The sequence below is a fragment of the Branchiostoma floridae genome, chromosome 19 (assembly GCF_000003815.2).
Source record: "Branchiostoma floridae strain S238N-H82 chromosome 19, Bfl_VNyyK, whole genome shotgun sequence".
Lineage (NCBI taxonomy): Eukaryota > Metazoa > Chordata > Leptocardii > Amphioxiformes > Branchiostomatidae > Branchiostoma > Branchiostoma floridae.
Genome location: NC_049997.1, coordinates 142,844 through 158,067, shown reverse-complemented (window position 1 = coordinate 158,067; position 15,224 = coordinate 142,844). Strand labels below are relative to the sequence as shown.

Below are 15,224 nucleotides of genomic sequence, written 5' to 3'. Positions count from 1 at the left end.
TCAAGGTTTGTAGGAGGTCAAGAGGTCATTCTATAACGCATAGTTATTTACAATACGCGTAATACAAAAATTGCTATTCCATAATCGTATTCCCTTAGTCAGTCCAAGGCTCAGGTTCTCCTTGGTCAGTCCATAGTTACTCATTTGTGTTTCGTAACATGTTCTTTAAAGTTACTACTGAGTTTGCCTCTTGTAAGGTCTTAAACCAGTGACTATGTGAGCTTTGGGTCGGGTTGTGTTAGGGATGACTGATTCCAGAACATTCCAGGATCGCGCTATCTGTTGCGATTGTGTTTAATTAGAAACATTCACCGCAGTCGATCTTGGGGATGATACATTATATAAGGGGTGCAATCTTCATCTGTCCAGAATGGAGTGTGCCATAACATAGAATCAGTTTGTGTCGTTGCATAAAAAGGTATAGACCGGTTGCATAGGACTTCAATGTAAAGCGGAAACGCTTGACAGCATTGGCGTTTATTTGCGTAATCAATTGTGAGCCATCCCCAGGTATCAATTTGTTCAGTGACAGATGCCCTGTAGCTTGGTGTCACAGTCACGCAGCTTAAATCCCCTTCCATTACCATTCTGTCAGTTCTGGGTGGGATCTATGCAATGTCTTCGCGAAAGGGTCCATATAAAGCGTTTAGGGGCGATCCAAATGGAAAAATCTCTAAGCGGTCGGCACGTAGATTTAGAACCGGAATTCGTCGAGCCAAACACCGACGTCTGACACAAGAAGTCCAGGACGTCTCATCGTCAGTCAGGATTGAGGAATCCGGCCCACACGACAGTCATGGGGATGCTATCAGAGAAGACCTGACTGGAGACCAGAGAGCGGCACAAGTCGAGTCGGATACTGTCGGTCATGCGTCGGCGGACCCTTCCAACGAGTTGATGGGAGACCGGGATGTAGCCTCTGGGGCGGAGTCAAATATCGATTATTCTGACGTTTCGGATGCAGATGAATCTTCATCCATGTCGTACGAGGAGAATGCGTGCTACCATGTGGACCCCGAGGATTCGAACGGTCATGCAGACGCAATCAACTCAGGATATATGCCGTTCGAGGATGAGAGGGAATTGTCAGAAAAGTCATATGAATATTCTGAGGACTCTGAAGACGATATTGTTCAAACAGAAACGTCTGACCAAGAAGACGACCAGCTAAATCAAGTTCAAGCAGAGGCAATCGACCCACAAGACGATCCACTCAATCAAGCCCAAGTAGGAACAATCCCAGGAGGAGATCAAACTGAAGAGGATTTAAGATCGGAGATGGAGTTCCTGACTTCCCAGGAACAATTGTACCCAGGCTCTCGGATAAGTGCCGGTATGCATCGTTCACTGGCTATGGCTTACAAGATAAAGCACAAACTGCCACAGGCGGCTGTGGAGGATTTTGTTAAAATATTAGAGCTGCACTGCCCAAGCGAAAATAATTGTGTTTCATCTGCATACAAGCTTGATAACGACTTTGAGAGTAAACTGTACAGGGATCCCCCGCCAACAGAGTACTTTTGCTGTTCTTGCTGCCAGCGACCTTTAGATTCTAAAGATGACAAATGCGTCGTTGCGGAGTGCATACGGGTTGATGCGAAAGTGATGACATTCTATCACATGGATGTTCAAGCACAGTTGCAGCGGTTTTACAAAGGTGAGGGTTTCATCTAATTGTTTCAAATAAAAATCAACTTTACCGCATGCTTTCACTCTTATTCAAGAGTAAACCATTTACTTGTTTAAATGATCATTTGCTTGTAAGTGAACTAAATGTATGCCCTTATACTTCATCACATCCCGTGGTAGTTTCATTGCCCCTTGTACATGCATTATACATGTGGCTTTCACCATGACCTCTTATGACTTGATATTTCCTACTATTACCTCAATCTATTCGTTTTTCGAAAGCTTTGATAGTATCCAATTCTCCACATTTTTTTTACCATAGATGCAACTTTCCGGAGGAATTTGAGGACAGACCTCATAACTGATGATGACAAGATTTCTGACATATACGACGGGCTCAAGTACAAATCTTTGACAGAAGAAGGCGGGTTTCTGCACAACACCGGCAACCTGACCTTCACGTTCAATACCGACGGCGTGAAAGTATTTGCATCTAGCAGGACGGGACAGCTGTGGCCGGCATACCTGGCCATAAATGAACTGCCACCAAGTCTAAGGTAAATATATCATGAGAGACCAGACTCCTTAGGTGCTGCGCGCGGGGAATAGCGAGCCTTCGGCTTCAGTTGCGTACCACCTCTATCCTACATGTCCTAAGGAGTCTGGTCTTTAAGAGTATACTCCCTTCGAAACCTGGCGACCTCCTTGATTATACCAACTGCATGTAATAAATCGTTAGCTTCTAATTTTAAAACCATACAGCCTGGGTAGATAAACGCCAGAGGGTAAAAGCTCGTTTTACAATACTGTGTATTTGAAATTGTTACCCCGTATACCACTGTACCTTGTCTACCTTGTCAAGGGACTAGGTAGGTAGGTAGGTATACCACTGTAATTCAATTAGACATCCACTATTTCGAACGAGATTAGTTTCAGCATAGTAATAGCACTACTATTTGTCAGTGATCTAAAATCTATCCCTCCCGCAGATATTCCAAGAAATACCTCCTGCTTTGCGGCTTCTGGTGTAACCCTGGAAAGCCAATTATGACAACGTACCTCCGCCCGTTAGTGGAGACATTGAACAAGATATATACAGACGGTTAGTAAGATTTGTTATACTTTTACTGATATGTTGAGTGAGGTAGTAAAATTGTCATAAAGGAGAAGTTACAAATACCGTTTTTCAGCCTAAGGTAGGCACCTGTAAAATCGCCTACGCTACCCAAAGACGGTAACCTTTGCTTTAATAGGTCGGGCAAATGAAGTTTGAAGCGACCTAGTTCCAGTTCATACGTTTCGTTACATTATGTAAAGATATAAAGATACGTAAAGATAGAAATCAAGTAAAATTATCTCCAACTTCCGAGCAGAGGTTAGGCTCTGACTTTTTTGACGTTTTGGACGTTTTTATCTGGCTTTCTATTATGTACCATTTTTTTCAATGTCCCGTGGCCTACTCTCCAAGCAGAAGTTAGGCTCCGGCTATTTCTTAACGTTATTAGGCGTTTTAGGAGTGTAACACACGCGCGCTGCGCCCAGCTGACCCAGGGGTTCCGGCCGTGGATTTAATTACAGAGGACGCTGTGTAGTAAGGTGTAAGTCTCCAAGCAAGTCCGACGGTGCCTTAGAGATACTATGATAGTCTATCAAAGCTGGTCAAGGAGTGTAGCACCGGAGGTCTGCCAGCACTGAAACAGGGAAGAGCATTTCTATTTCATTTCAATGGTGTTGCTGCCTCACTCTGCAGCCATGTGCTAATGACTTATCGAGCGACTTACACTGGACAAAGTCCGAGTCACCCGCGCGCACGTCCCAGTGGGCAGTTCGCGCCAAATGGCGCCGGATCAAAATTTGACAGCATCACAACGTAACAGCACAAGCGCAACAATACATAAAATATTCAGATAAATAGATTTGAAGTTTGAAATTAATGGCAAACAAACTACAATTTTGTATATATATATACTAACGTTGTGAGGTTTAAAAACATGCCGCCGGATTGTAATCCTCTCTGTTATGTTTGGATGCGGTAAGGAAAACCACAACAAGCCATTGAAGCGCGCTGCTATTTTATCTCTAAACGTTTATTCCTATTCTTTTCTGTAATTTCCAACGAAAAAAAACTGTGTCGAGGACCAAATGTTTGCTCCCGGCTAGCAGCTATGGCAGGTTTGGGGTGATCAAGGGCGTTATAATAAACACAAAGCGGTCACGCATTGTTAGCACGGGGATTTCCCTTAACGTCCGGTGGCAAAATTTTGCCAACAAAGACGTCATCGCTTCTCAGACTGGCAAAAAAGGCATTGAGTTGTGTTTTCCTCGCCTCGAATCCCTAAGACATCGCGGAACAGTCATCGTATGTGACCCGTGACGTGACTTCTCGTGAGACTGTGCATGGATGAGCCTGGGCGCACGAGCCGTCCCGGTTGGAGGGCCATTAACACCTACTCGGCAAGCACAGTTTGATAGGACGTCTTTTCTCACCGACTGCAGCTGGAGGCAGACCCCGGGGCCGGCTATAGTCCTCATTAGCTGGCCAAGGAGTAACTATCTCTAAGGCACTGTAGGGTCTGCTTGGAAACTACACCGGAGCCGGCTATTCTAGTCCTTGGCCAGCTTTGATATAATTTAATCTCATAAGGACATCTTATATAATGCCCTTGCTCTAAGGCACCGTAGGGTCTGCTTGGAGACTAGTTTCTGTACGACAAATGATCAGTGCGATTTATCTGCATGAGATATCTCATAGGCAACAGGAGTCCAAAATATCGTACTGTTGTAGATAGTCACAGACACTAAGACAGAGTTCTTGTAATCAAGGACCTTGTTGTAACGGAAAGTGTCCAAGTTGTTCAGCATTGTTTATGTTACACAGCAGGAGAGGGGTTGAAGCTTCTTTTCACCACCAACAATCAGCTGGAAAGAATTAATTGAAAGGTCACGTAGAATGACCATGATACTAGCCAATAAAATGAAATGAAATGAAATTAGGATTTTAATATGCTCCTTCGAACCATGGCCCTACAAACTTCGTATTTCGCAGTTTAGAATCGAAAATGCTTAGGACAAGTTACAACTGGGGGAGGGTACCGTTTTCTTTTGACAGACCAGTCCGAAAAAAAGGAACCTGAAAAAAATCATCTGACTCACCCGATCAAAGAATCAAAATATTATAACGGCAGGCGCTCACACGGTTTGGGCAATGTTTGGGGGTTACCGGTCAAAGAAAGTAAGAAGAGCGAAGTAGAGCTTAGAGCGATAGTTTGCATTGTTTACAACATAGGGTTTTAGAACGTCAATGACGGTCGGATATAGCCTGGGTACCACCCGGAAAGTAGTTCGCTCCGGTGTTCATTATATACTATAAACAGTTGCTTCTACCTCTGACATTCATTGTATACTATATACAGTCGCTTCTCTGTGTTTCCGTCTCGGAACGCGGACCATCTTAAAGTCTGGAATCGTCCAAATTTCGGAAGCAGGCGCTGATTGGTCCCTTCTCATGAGCGAATTATGGAATGGGTTTAACCGCTCGTTCAAACAGGAAACAGGTGTTCCAACACCAGAAAAGCCCTGCATCCCCTTGCGCATGCAGGCGCCGGGCTGTTGTCATCGAACGAGTGCTCTAGAACCCATTCCTTCCTTCGCTTATTAACTGACGTAATCACCAAAAGGTTTGAATGCGCAAGTCTCCAGACGGATAGCAGAAGCGAACATAAGAGCGAACTACTATCCGTATGGTACCCAGGCTAGGTCGGATACCCCACCAAACAGAATCGTTTGCAGCGAAATGGACCGTTGTTCTTAACATCTCTTATCTATTCAATATCAAGTTTTCACAGACAATCAGGTCCAGGTTCGGGTCCAGACTTTTACCTGACCCTCTGGACCTGAGCCGCAACTGGACCTTAAAATTTTCTGTACCGGTATACCCATCCCTAGTTACAACAAGTTAATAAAAAAAAACATGGCCGGAGCTTAGCTAAACATATAGACAGAGTAAGCAAATTGTACAAAGTAACTCCCAGGAGAATTCCCAGGATGAACCGCGCTGAACATCTGCAACAAGGCCCTTGCTTGGGGGAAGCTCCGCCTTCATCTGTGCAGCAGCAGGGTGTGTGTCGATTTTATCTGCTCATTTTGCCGGCCCACGCGTGTGGACAAGATATTCATTCAATATGCCCGAGTGTTTCTAAGCATTATGCATTAAAACCTATCATTGAATTTTACACTCATATCTAGGGCCATTTCGTAGTGACTATATAATTTATATGTGTAACTATTCACATTACAGACATGAAAACAACACACTCTGCCGTGTTCTAAGAGATCTTCTACGTATTTGCAAATGATGATTATCATGAAACAAGAAACCCACGCCGTTATTCTAACGTTGTTTTTTTTTGGTGAAAACGACCCTGTGCGTAAACGGCTAGAAACAGTCTCTCTTGCTACAGTTTTCAAGTCAGTCCGGGGAAGAGCGCCATATGCGCACATTAATCAAATGGATGTCACCCTGACCCTAAACACACGCCCAGCGGCGTGAATATGACCCCCATATGCTTCAGTGGCCAGTTATTTCGGGGCAGTAAGCTACTTCTTCTTTCGTACTGCCAAGCCTCTAATTCAAAAGATTATTTAATCTAAGAGTTCAGTTGTGGAACAACCTGACCTTCTTGAAACACTAAGTCTGTTGAAGCCTTGCTGTTGAAGCACACTGGGCATTTAATCGCCAATGGTCCATTGTAGTTAACTTGCTTAGTTATACTATTTCATAGTTTGTGTTGTTATAGAAATGTTTCAGTACTGTTATTGTTTTTTTAAATGTAAGTCCAAGACAGCCTGAAAAGCCGCTGAGGTCTATAACTTCGACCTGAGTGTACACTCCCGGTTAGGCAAATAAAGTGAAAGTGAAAAGATCTAGAATTGCATTTCACAATTATGTAAACCTGCCCAAGACGACCACCCGGGGGAACCGAAAAAAGCGGTCGACCTGGACAGGTGGTCGCTGAGAAGAGTATCGACTCACAACATGCCCGATGCAAAGTATAAATGGTTTCCGTTGCAAAGAAGCGAGGTCTTTAATGTAAAATACAACACGCACACTGTAAACTGTAAATTTGACCCCAAACTTTTATCGAGCTTTTATTCGATACAGTGTTTTAAATCTCAATACATGTATTTGTACACTAACGTTTTAGACAGTAAGGGAACTTCGATGCTGTCAGTTACCATACAAGCCTTTATGCGTCGCTGTGTTCTTGATCGCCGTATCTGAAATAACTACGGTGCACCTTTCGAATTCGATGCCCGTTACGTCCCGATAGTGTACTTACCCACGGGTGAATGTACAGTACAGTTGGACAAAAGCACTCACAAAAATCTTTATTAAAATGGTATGAGCTACACAGATCTTTCTTTAAAAAGTATGAGGCTATATACGTTTCATTCGTTCACTTTATAATGAAAAACTTCTGTAACAACTAAATTCGGATTTTCTTACATCGAGATTTCCCCCCGTATTACAGTAAACTGCCCCATTGACCCACCCATTGACGGCCGTCATCTTTATTCTTAACATAACATCGTAATGGCAGTCAAAATCCAACACAAACTGACCGATTTCGGCACAAAATCGCGCTAGTTATAGTCAAAAATCGATGAATAGTTATACCTCAATTTTGAAAATAATGCGGTCGTTATTGGTCCCAATTTTGGCCGGTCGCGGTCGTGTTGGCCAGGTGGTCGTTGAGAAAAGGTCGCTTAATGCTTATGTCAATGGGAAAAAATCGGGACCGAGAAAAAGCGGTCTAAATGGGCAGGTGGTTGCTGAGAAGAGGTGGTCGCTCGGGCAGGTTTGACTGTACTGCAAAAGGGAAAACGTTCATGGTTGTTTGACGTTCCCACTCTTGACGGTGACCTCTTCGCCGCAAAATAAGAACCATCACTTTTTTTAATTCATAGTAAAACCCGAGGCTAGACCGGCTTACTGGCCGGATTACGTATCATTCTACTTTTGACCTTTATCGGTTTCAACCGCGAACACTCCCTTATCTCCCTTCCGCGAAATTAAATCCTTGCGAGCATCTCCTCTTGTATAGTAACTAATGATGATGACATTTTGCGCTAAAACCATATATGGAGGACTCATTTTTTCGGAAATACATGTCAAAACCAACTTAGAATTAATCGATGTTACGCCCGTTTACACAGGAGTCGTAGTAAGTGACGTAGACAACAACTCAGAGAAGACCGTTCGAGGCCTGTTGCTGTTGTGCAGCGTGGACTTGCAGGCTAAAGCCCTCCTCGCCAACACAAAGCAATACAACGGGGAGTTTGGCTGTAACAACTGCGAGGATAAAGGCAAGTCCGTCCGAGGCAAAGGCGGGCACCGGATCTGGCCTTACGAAGGACCGACAACAATGCGGACGCACAGGACATATAAAGAATATCTGGCTATCGTCAGTGCCAGTGCCAGGGGGGGCAACGAACTAGTACCTGTAAGTGAAAAGCTTTGAAGCTGTCTTACTATGTAGGTTATCATCCCTGCGTTGCATACCAGTGTTTTGTTTTAAGATAATGCTATGTTAAAAGTCAAAAAAGATATTGAAAAACAGCACATCGTTGGACTATGCAAAGAACCTCCAACATCGATTTGTGTGACTTTACTATTCCTGGACCAACATCCCACCACACCGTGATCATGAAACTAGACGGTTTGAAGGGAAATTTTGCATAGCTATACGGAGAACTCAGAACTGCATCCCATATTGACCGGGTTCCTCCTTGCTACGGGATAGGATCACGTGACTGAACAAGCAGTAATTATATCAATATGGCAAAATGACTGAATCATACGGTCGTAGATAAAAAGTAGATAAAACCGAGACGATATATTGACCATACTCGTTCAGGTCATTGTAATCATATTAGCCCTTATTGTTATGTTAACTGTGCTGTTAAGCTTTATCCTACACCTCTATTTTGTACTTTATGTAATAGTTGTTGCCATACTTTGTACCTTGTACAATTGTCGTGCAATAAAGTTCTTCTTCATGATACCGTTCACAGCATAAAGGCATTAAGGGGGCCAGCGTCTTCTGCCTCCATCGGCCATTTGATCTCGGTCAAGGTTTCGTTGTCGATTGGATGCATTGTGCACCGATGGGTGTCGTGAAAGCCTTGATCAACCTGTGGCTGGGAAAACCAAATTCCAAGAAAGCCTTCTACATCGGAGACAAGGTAATACTCGTAACGTCTATCGTAACGTCTACACTTTATACTTCTACTCTTTTCGTAAACACAATAACATCAATAGCTAAAGGTGTTTCATGCACCGGATTTGCGTAATCATTCTTCCTTTGTTTCTGTAGATACCGGAGTTGAACAAACGGCTGCTAGGACTGAAGATCCCTAACAACATATCTCATGCACCTAGATCCCTCAACGACAGACATCACTGGAAAGGTATTGCATGTACATAGTTTGTTGCGCAAGTTAAGATAAATGCCACGGCGAAGGTACAAGAATGGATCGTTATATTCGTATACAGTGAATCGAGGAAATCAAGGGGCCTAAGTTCTATTCTATGAAGGAACAGTTTTCTTTTTTCTCAAACAAAAACATCCATTCAATAGTTAAGTAGTCTTGTGATAGTTTAAGTAGTATTCAAAAGAAGTGTCTATACCCATAAGTCTGCTTCTAATTTATTGTAAAATTCAGCAAAGGTATCTGTTTAGATTTGTATACACTCATCGCCAAATAACAATTACTCAAGCAACTAGATATGATTTTGGAAACAGCCAAACGTTTCAGATAATCAATGACATTCGTTATCACTTATACACTGACGAACGCGACGGATGTAAATATAACGGCTGTTATCTGAAATGTCTGACCGTTCCCAATTGCAAAATCATAGCCTGTTGCTTGAGTAACTGCAATTTGACGTATCATCTTTCGTTTGCACGTGTGGGTACTAGTAGTTGTTCTGCTACATACAAGAAACTCACAAAAGATGTACTAGCGATTGACAATAAGGATCCATTTTGTATCGTTCATGCAGCAAGCCAGCTACGTGCCTGGTTGCTACACTTTTCACTGCCAGTGTTGCGGGGCGTGTTGAATGAAGAGTACTACGCGCACTACGCACTACTTGTGACCGCACTGAGTACACTAGTCAGCGATGAGATCACACAAGACCAGCTCCGTAATGCGGAAACCAGACTTGATGTGTTCTGCCAAACGTTTGAAGAGCTATACGGTTAGTGAACAGTACCAGTGCTACTAGAGCAGTTTAGGGCGTATCTATATCTCATTATAGCATATCTATGCCCAAATGCCTGTAACGTATCCGTCTTAACTTTGGAAGAGATGGCCTCAACAGTGACGCAGGCATATGCACCGTTTTAATATTCTCCAAGCAGAGGTTGGGTGGCGGAGACAGTAGTGTTGGTGATTTTTTCCGTCTAGCTCCCCCTCGCATCTGCTTCAAAACTCACCAGGACGGGGCTTTTCTTTCAAAACATGCCGTGTTGGTGCCCCGCCCTGCGTAGTGGTGATACATGTATGTTATATAGTGATTTATGGGATAACCTGTATAAATGTACATTGTGGAAATTATGATTCTGGCATTCGATAAATCATACATGTATGTCCACAGGTGAAGAAGCGCAGACCATGAACGTACACCTGCTTCGACACATGGCCTACCACGTAAAGCTGTATGGGCCACTCTTCGGCTATAGCTGCTTTGGATTTGAGCACATGAACGGCCAGATCAAGCGAATGGTCCACGGAACACGATTTGTTGTTGATCAGGTACTAGTTATCAGTAGTTTTTCAAGTTAACCCGTATAATTCAAGGGGGTAGTCCCTGAACGGTTTACAATAGAGCCGCCAAACTTGGTGATCTGTCCTAAAATTTACTTGGCATATAATATTGATGTATGTTTATCGTTTTTCGTGTTGCCATTGCAGCGAGTTTCTGTAAAGCTTATTTTACAAAGTTTGCACATTTCAGCTTGAACAACATGATTTCCAGTTTTTTTTCTAATGCACAATTGTTTTCTTACATCAATTACCATATTATGCAATTTAATGTTACTTTCATTTATTTCATGCTTATTATTGGTCAAAATCCAAAATGACGGACCGTATCATTAGCTGATATATATCAATGTTTTCAAAAGTAACTTGAATTATTTGCCATAAAACATTCATAAAGACGTCCTCAGTCTTCTTACATTGTATTTGGGGCGATTGCGACATACATGTATATGAGTACGCCAGTTTGGAAAATTTCGACATGGCGGATCCAAAAAGGAACCTTTGAGCACAGAAATATATTTGTTTTAATTTTTTTCTTCTAGATAAGAGAAATTGCTTCTTTCTAACCCTTGAGTAGACCATGTCTTGCCAAAACAGAGCAGGACCTAGCCGTGTCTCGCTTTTTCAGTAACACACAACTTTCGTTGCCCCTAGATCACGTTCACAACAGCCATGGCCGTCAATCTCCAGCGTTTGGTCAGAGCAATGGATCCGGCAAGGGACTCCAGTGACGCCGTTAAGCTCGCCAAGAAGCTAGTCGGAGTTGAAAAAAGGTCAGAAGAACACACTTAACATAGTGTTTGGCTGGATTCTATTTTCTTCTCAAACCTGTTTTTTTTTCAGGGGAGGGGTGATAGTCCCAAAAGTATGAAATTGATAAATGCCGTTGTTTTTTTTTAGTTAAAAATTCAACAATAACTTAAAATCTACTAAGGAGATTTTTTTTTCCTCTTTAGCATGGCCTACAGAAAAAACGTCACCAAGCTAGCTCCGGGCGTGTATGGTGTGGGAATAGAAAAGCCCTTTGACCTGACCACCATGGACCAGAATATTTCAAGCGCAATCCATCGGAGGACAGGAACCCCTGCGACGCAAGAAGTCCCGGGTTTCAAGAGGGTCTGCATTGACAGTCTGACAGAGCAGATTGTGTACTCCAGGTCGTATGGTCGGGAGAAGGCCAGAAACAACAGAACGGTGGAGTTCTGGGAGCAGGGCCGTATCCAATACGGGGAGACGATTCTGTTCTGCAGGGGCGAGGGAGAACACCTGGCCGTGTTGAAGCTTCTACAGCCAGCCGGTGGTTCTGTCATCAATGTTGACAACTTGACTGATGCCAGGGTGATACATGCATTCGGTCTCCAGCTGCAGAACTTCGTTATCGAAGTTATCGAAACAGACAATTATTGTGCAGTACCAATTACTGATCTGCGGCGAAAGTGTGTTTTCATGGATGTGCAAATTGGAGAAAACAGCAGAAAACTGTACATTGGACGGTTTCCAAATACAAGCGAACACGACTAATACTCCTAGTTACTGTGACCGACAACTTTTAGTCGTGTTCGCTTCTACAGACGTTCTAAGTACTATGACTTATGGCGCTATACAATTGACGGATTTTTTAAAATAGAAAGTACATTACAAATGATGACCAGACCATACTGTTGTATTTTTTTATACTGGGCCATAATATGTGTACTTATTTTTGTGATACCCGACCGCATTAGCCATTAGGGATCACCAGGTCATACTGTTGTACTTTTTGCAAACCTGGGTGATTTTTGTGATACCTGTCTGTTTCCATAACTTCGATAACGAAGTTCTGCAGCTGAGACCTAATGCATGTTTCACCATGGCATCAGTTGTGTTTTTTTTAATTCTGGGCATGGGCCCTACTATGTGTACTATTTTTGTGATACTGGGCCATACTATGAGTACTATTATTTTGTGATATTGGGCCATACTATGTGTACTATTTTTTTGATACTGGGCCATACAATGTGTACTATTTTTTGTGATACTGGGCCATACTATGAGTACTATTTTTTGTGATACTGGGCCATACTATGATCTCTACTATGTGTACTATATTTTTGTGATACTGGGCCATACTATGATCTCTACTATGTGTACTATATTTTTGTGATACTGGGCCATACTATGATCTCTACTATGCGTACTATATTTTTGTGATACTTGGCCATACTATGGCTATTTTTTGTGATACCCGACCGCATTAGCCATTAGGGATCACCAGGCCATACTGTTGATAGGGCCTTCACACTGAAACCGAATCAGCAGGAATCAAGCAGGACCAGCCGGAATGAAGTATTTGCAAAATTCGTGACACATTCGAGGTCATTCGGGTGAGAATTCCAAATGGACCTTATATCCCCTTAACACAAGGATTGAGCCAAAATGCCGTCAGAATGAAAATTCTTTTCTATTCCTGAGAATTCGTAGTGTATTCTAAACATTCTTACTGCATTCCAGATATTATTTTGGCCACATTCGGACAGGATTCGAAGAAGCTTGCCATTTCGGTTCTCCATCGAATTAGATAAGAATGTTTCGATTAATGTTGGAATGCCGTAGAATGCGGTCAGACTGCACTTGAATCCACTTAGTCTACTAATTAGCGGGATAGATCTGCCTCGCCGGCGGCAAAGAAGAAATGACAATGTACGCCAAAAATAGTTACTCAAGCAACTGGATATGGTTTTGAAACGGTCAGACGTTTCGGATAGAATCCACTATCCTTCTTCAGTGACACTGAAGAGATCTGGAAGAAACAGGTCTTTTATACTCTATGAATGAAGACAATTTCAGATGTCCAATAGGAAAGGTTGTAAGACAATTCAGACTGAAGACAATTTGGATTCCAAAGAAAACAAAGCTAAGCCAAAGTCAAATTGAAGATAATTTGGATTTCAAAGGATATCAAGGCTAAGACACAGTTAATGCAAATGAGTCAATTAGCTCCTGTTGTTTTAGTTACAGGAGCTAAAAGTTTTGTTGGCGGGGGGGGGGGGGTAGTGCTATGTCCCAAGTGCCGGAAAGTTCCATACGTAGCCCCCCTTTTCTGTTGAGGGTGGGATTGTATATTCTCTCATATATGGCCTCTCTAACTCCCCGTTCAAACCAGCGGGCTTCACGGTCTAGGATGTCGGTAGATTGGAGGTTGAAGGAATGTCCTTGGTTGTGTTGTAGGTGGTTGAAAATAGCAGAAGAGTAGCCGTTGGCCTTCGCATGGTCTTTTTAGCGAATGCCCACAAACGCCCACTCTAGAGAAGTCCGCGCTGCACGAATCTCATTTTTTTTGCTTGGAATATGTCCACGTTGTGCTCCCATGTATTAATCCTGAGTTTCAAGTCAATCCATTGACCCGAAGTGACATAAATCAAAGTTTCCGATTCTCGATGGTCTTTTTAGCGAACGCCCAGCAAAATGTCTTTTTAGCGAATGCCCACTATATCCACAAGAATATCGGCCGTCGCGCAACGACACCTAAACCTACTGCCACAAACATGTTCAAAATAGTGTCCCATTGATGTGTACGGAGTTTCCGTGCTTTACAAGCATTTTAAGTCCCTGTTTTTGGTCAAAATGTACGGCGACGATACTACCATACTTTAACTATAGCAATTCAAAATGGCGGGCACTAGTCATGTGACCTCCTTGCGGGACTGTTCTATAAGTATCGCGGGAGGGACTGTTGTAGCATAGCTTCTCATACAACCATTTTAGAGTGAATTCTGAACAAGATTTTCATTTCATATTGCTATCATCTGACTGATGTTTACAATGTGGTCATTTTTTCTGTGCTATCATTAACCAGGTTTGAGGAACTTAGTGCAAATTTGGATATTGATTCACCTCAGTACCCAATTAATGTACAAAAGGCTCAGACACATTAGTGTTATAAACCTGAATAGGGGCAGGTAACCAATACTAGAAAAACATAGCTATTTATTATTAACAATACTATTTACATTATAATAATAACTCTTCACCAAACTGGACTTTTCTTATCTTTATTCATCACAGAAACATTGTTACAATGAGGATTTGATTAGATGAGTATCTGTTACAGTGTGTACAAACTTATTTCAAATACAAAAATGTATTTCGTTTCACTTCCTAAATATTTTTAAAGTATGGGAAGAAGTTGACACATAAACAATATTAATTGCATTATTTATGTGCAGTAAAATGTGACCACATGCTATCAATAGCCTAATAAAATGTTGGAACATGGCACAAGCGGGCTCCCCTTCTGGGTACAGAAAGGAAATGTTTTATAACATTTAGTTATGACGTAGAAAATTTCAATTGTAAAATGTACCTTTATTAACATTTACAAACAAATTGTTTTTTCTCTTCTTAATAAATGACAACAATACAGGTAAGTAAGGTGTGTTTTCTTTTATAACAGGCCAGGTAAGACACCGTACAGGTAAGTAAGGTGTGTTTCCTTTTATAGCAGACCAGGTAAGACACCGTACAGGTGAGTAAGGTGTGTTTCCTTGACTACAGGCTAGGTAAGACACCTTACAGGTGAGCAACGTGTATTTCCTTTCATTACAGACCAGGTAAGACACCGTACAGGTGAGTAACGTGTATTTCCTTTGATTACAGACCAGGTAAGACACCGTACAGGTGAGTAAGGTGTGTTTCCTTGACTACAGACTAGGTAAGACACCGTACAGGTGAGTAACGTGTATTTCCTTTGATTACAGACCAGGTAAGACACCGTACAGGTGAGT

At 42.3% G+C, this 15,224-nt stretch overlaps 1 protein-coding gene across 1 annotated transcript; it reads left to right on the top strand.

Annotated features, from left to right (window-relative positions):
• The first annotated feature begins 594 nt into the window (after positions 1-594).
• Positions 595-13,213, top strand: LOC118406704. The gene is made up of 10 exons (XM_035806962.1): positions 595-1,657; positions 1,952-2,186; positions 2,619-2,731; positions 7,846-8,132; positions 8,704-8,874; positions 9,006-9,099; positions 9,698-9,895; positions 10,295-10,452; positions 11,116-11,234; positions 11,418-13,213. Exons 1-10 carry the CDS (start codon positions 616-618, stop codon positions 11,980-11,982), a joined length of 2,982 nt encoding a protein of 993 aa, XP_035662855.1. The 5' UTR covers positions 595-615; the 3' UTR covers positions 11,983-13,213.
• Positions 13,214-15,224: the final 2,011 nt, after the last annotated feature.

Excerpts from the sequence above, each read along its gene's own strand:
- LOC118406704 (XM_035806962.1), top strand. The coding sequence starts at position 616 with ATGTCTTCGCGAAAGGGTCCATATAAAGCGTTTAGGGGCGATCCAAAT. Across the intron at positions 8,133-8,703 it reads GGGGCAACGAACTAGTACCT|CATAAAGGCATTAAGGGGGC; the intron begins GTAAGTGAAAAG and ends TACCGTTCACAG. Across the intron at positions 8,875-9,005 it reads CCTTCTACATCGGAGACAAG|ATACCGGAGTTGAACAAACG; the intron begins GTAATACTCGTA and ends TTGTTTCTGTAG.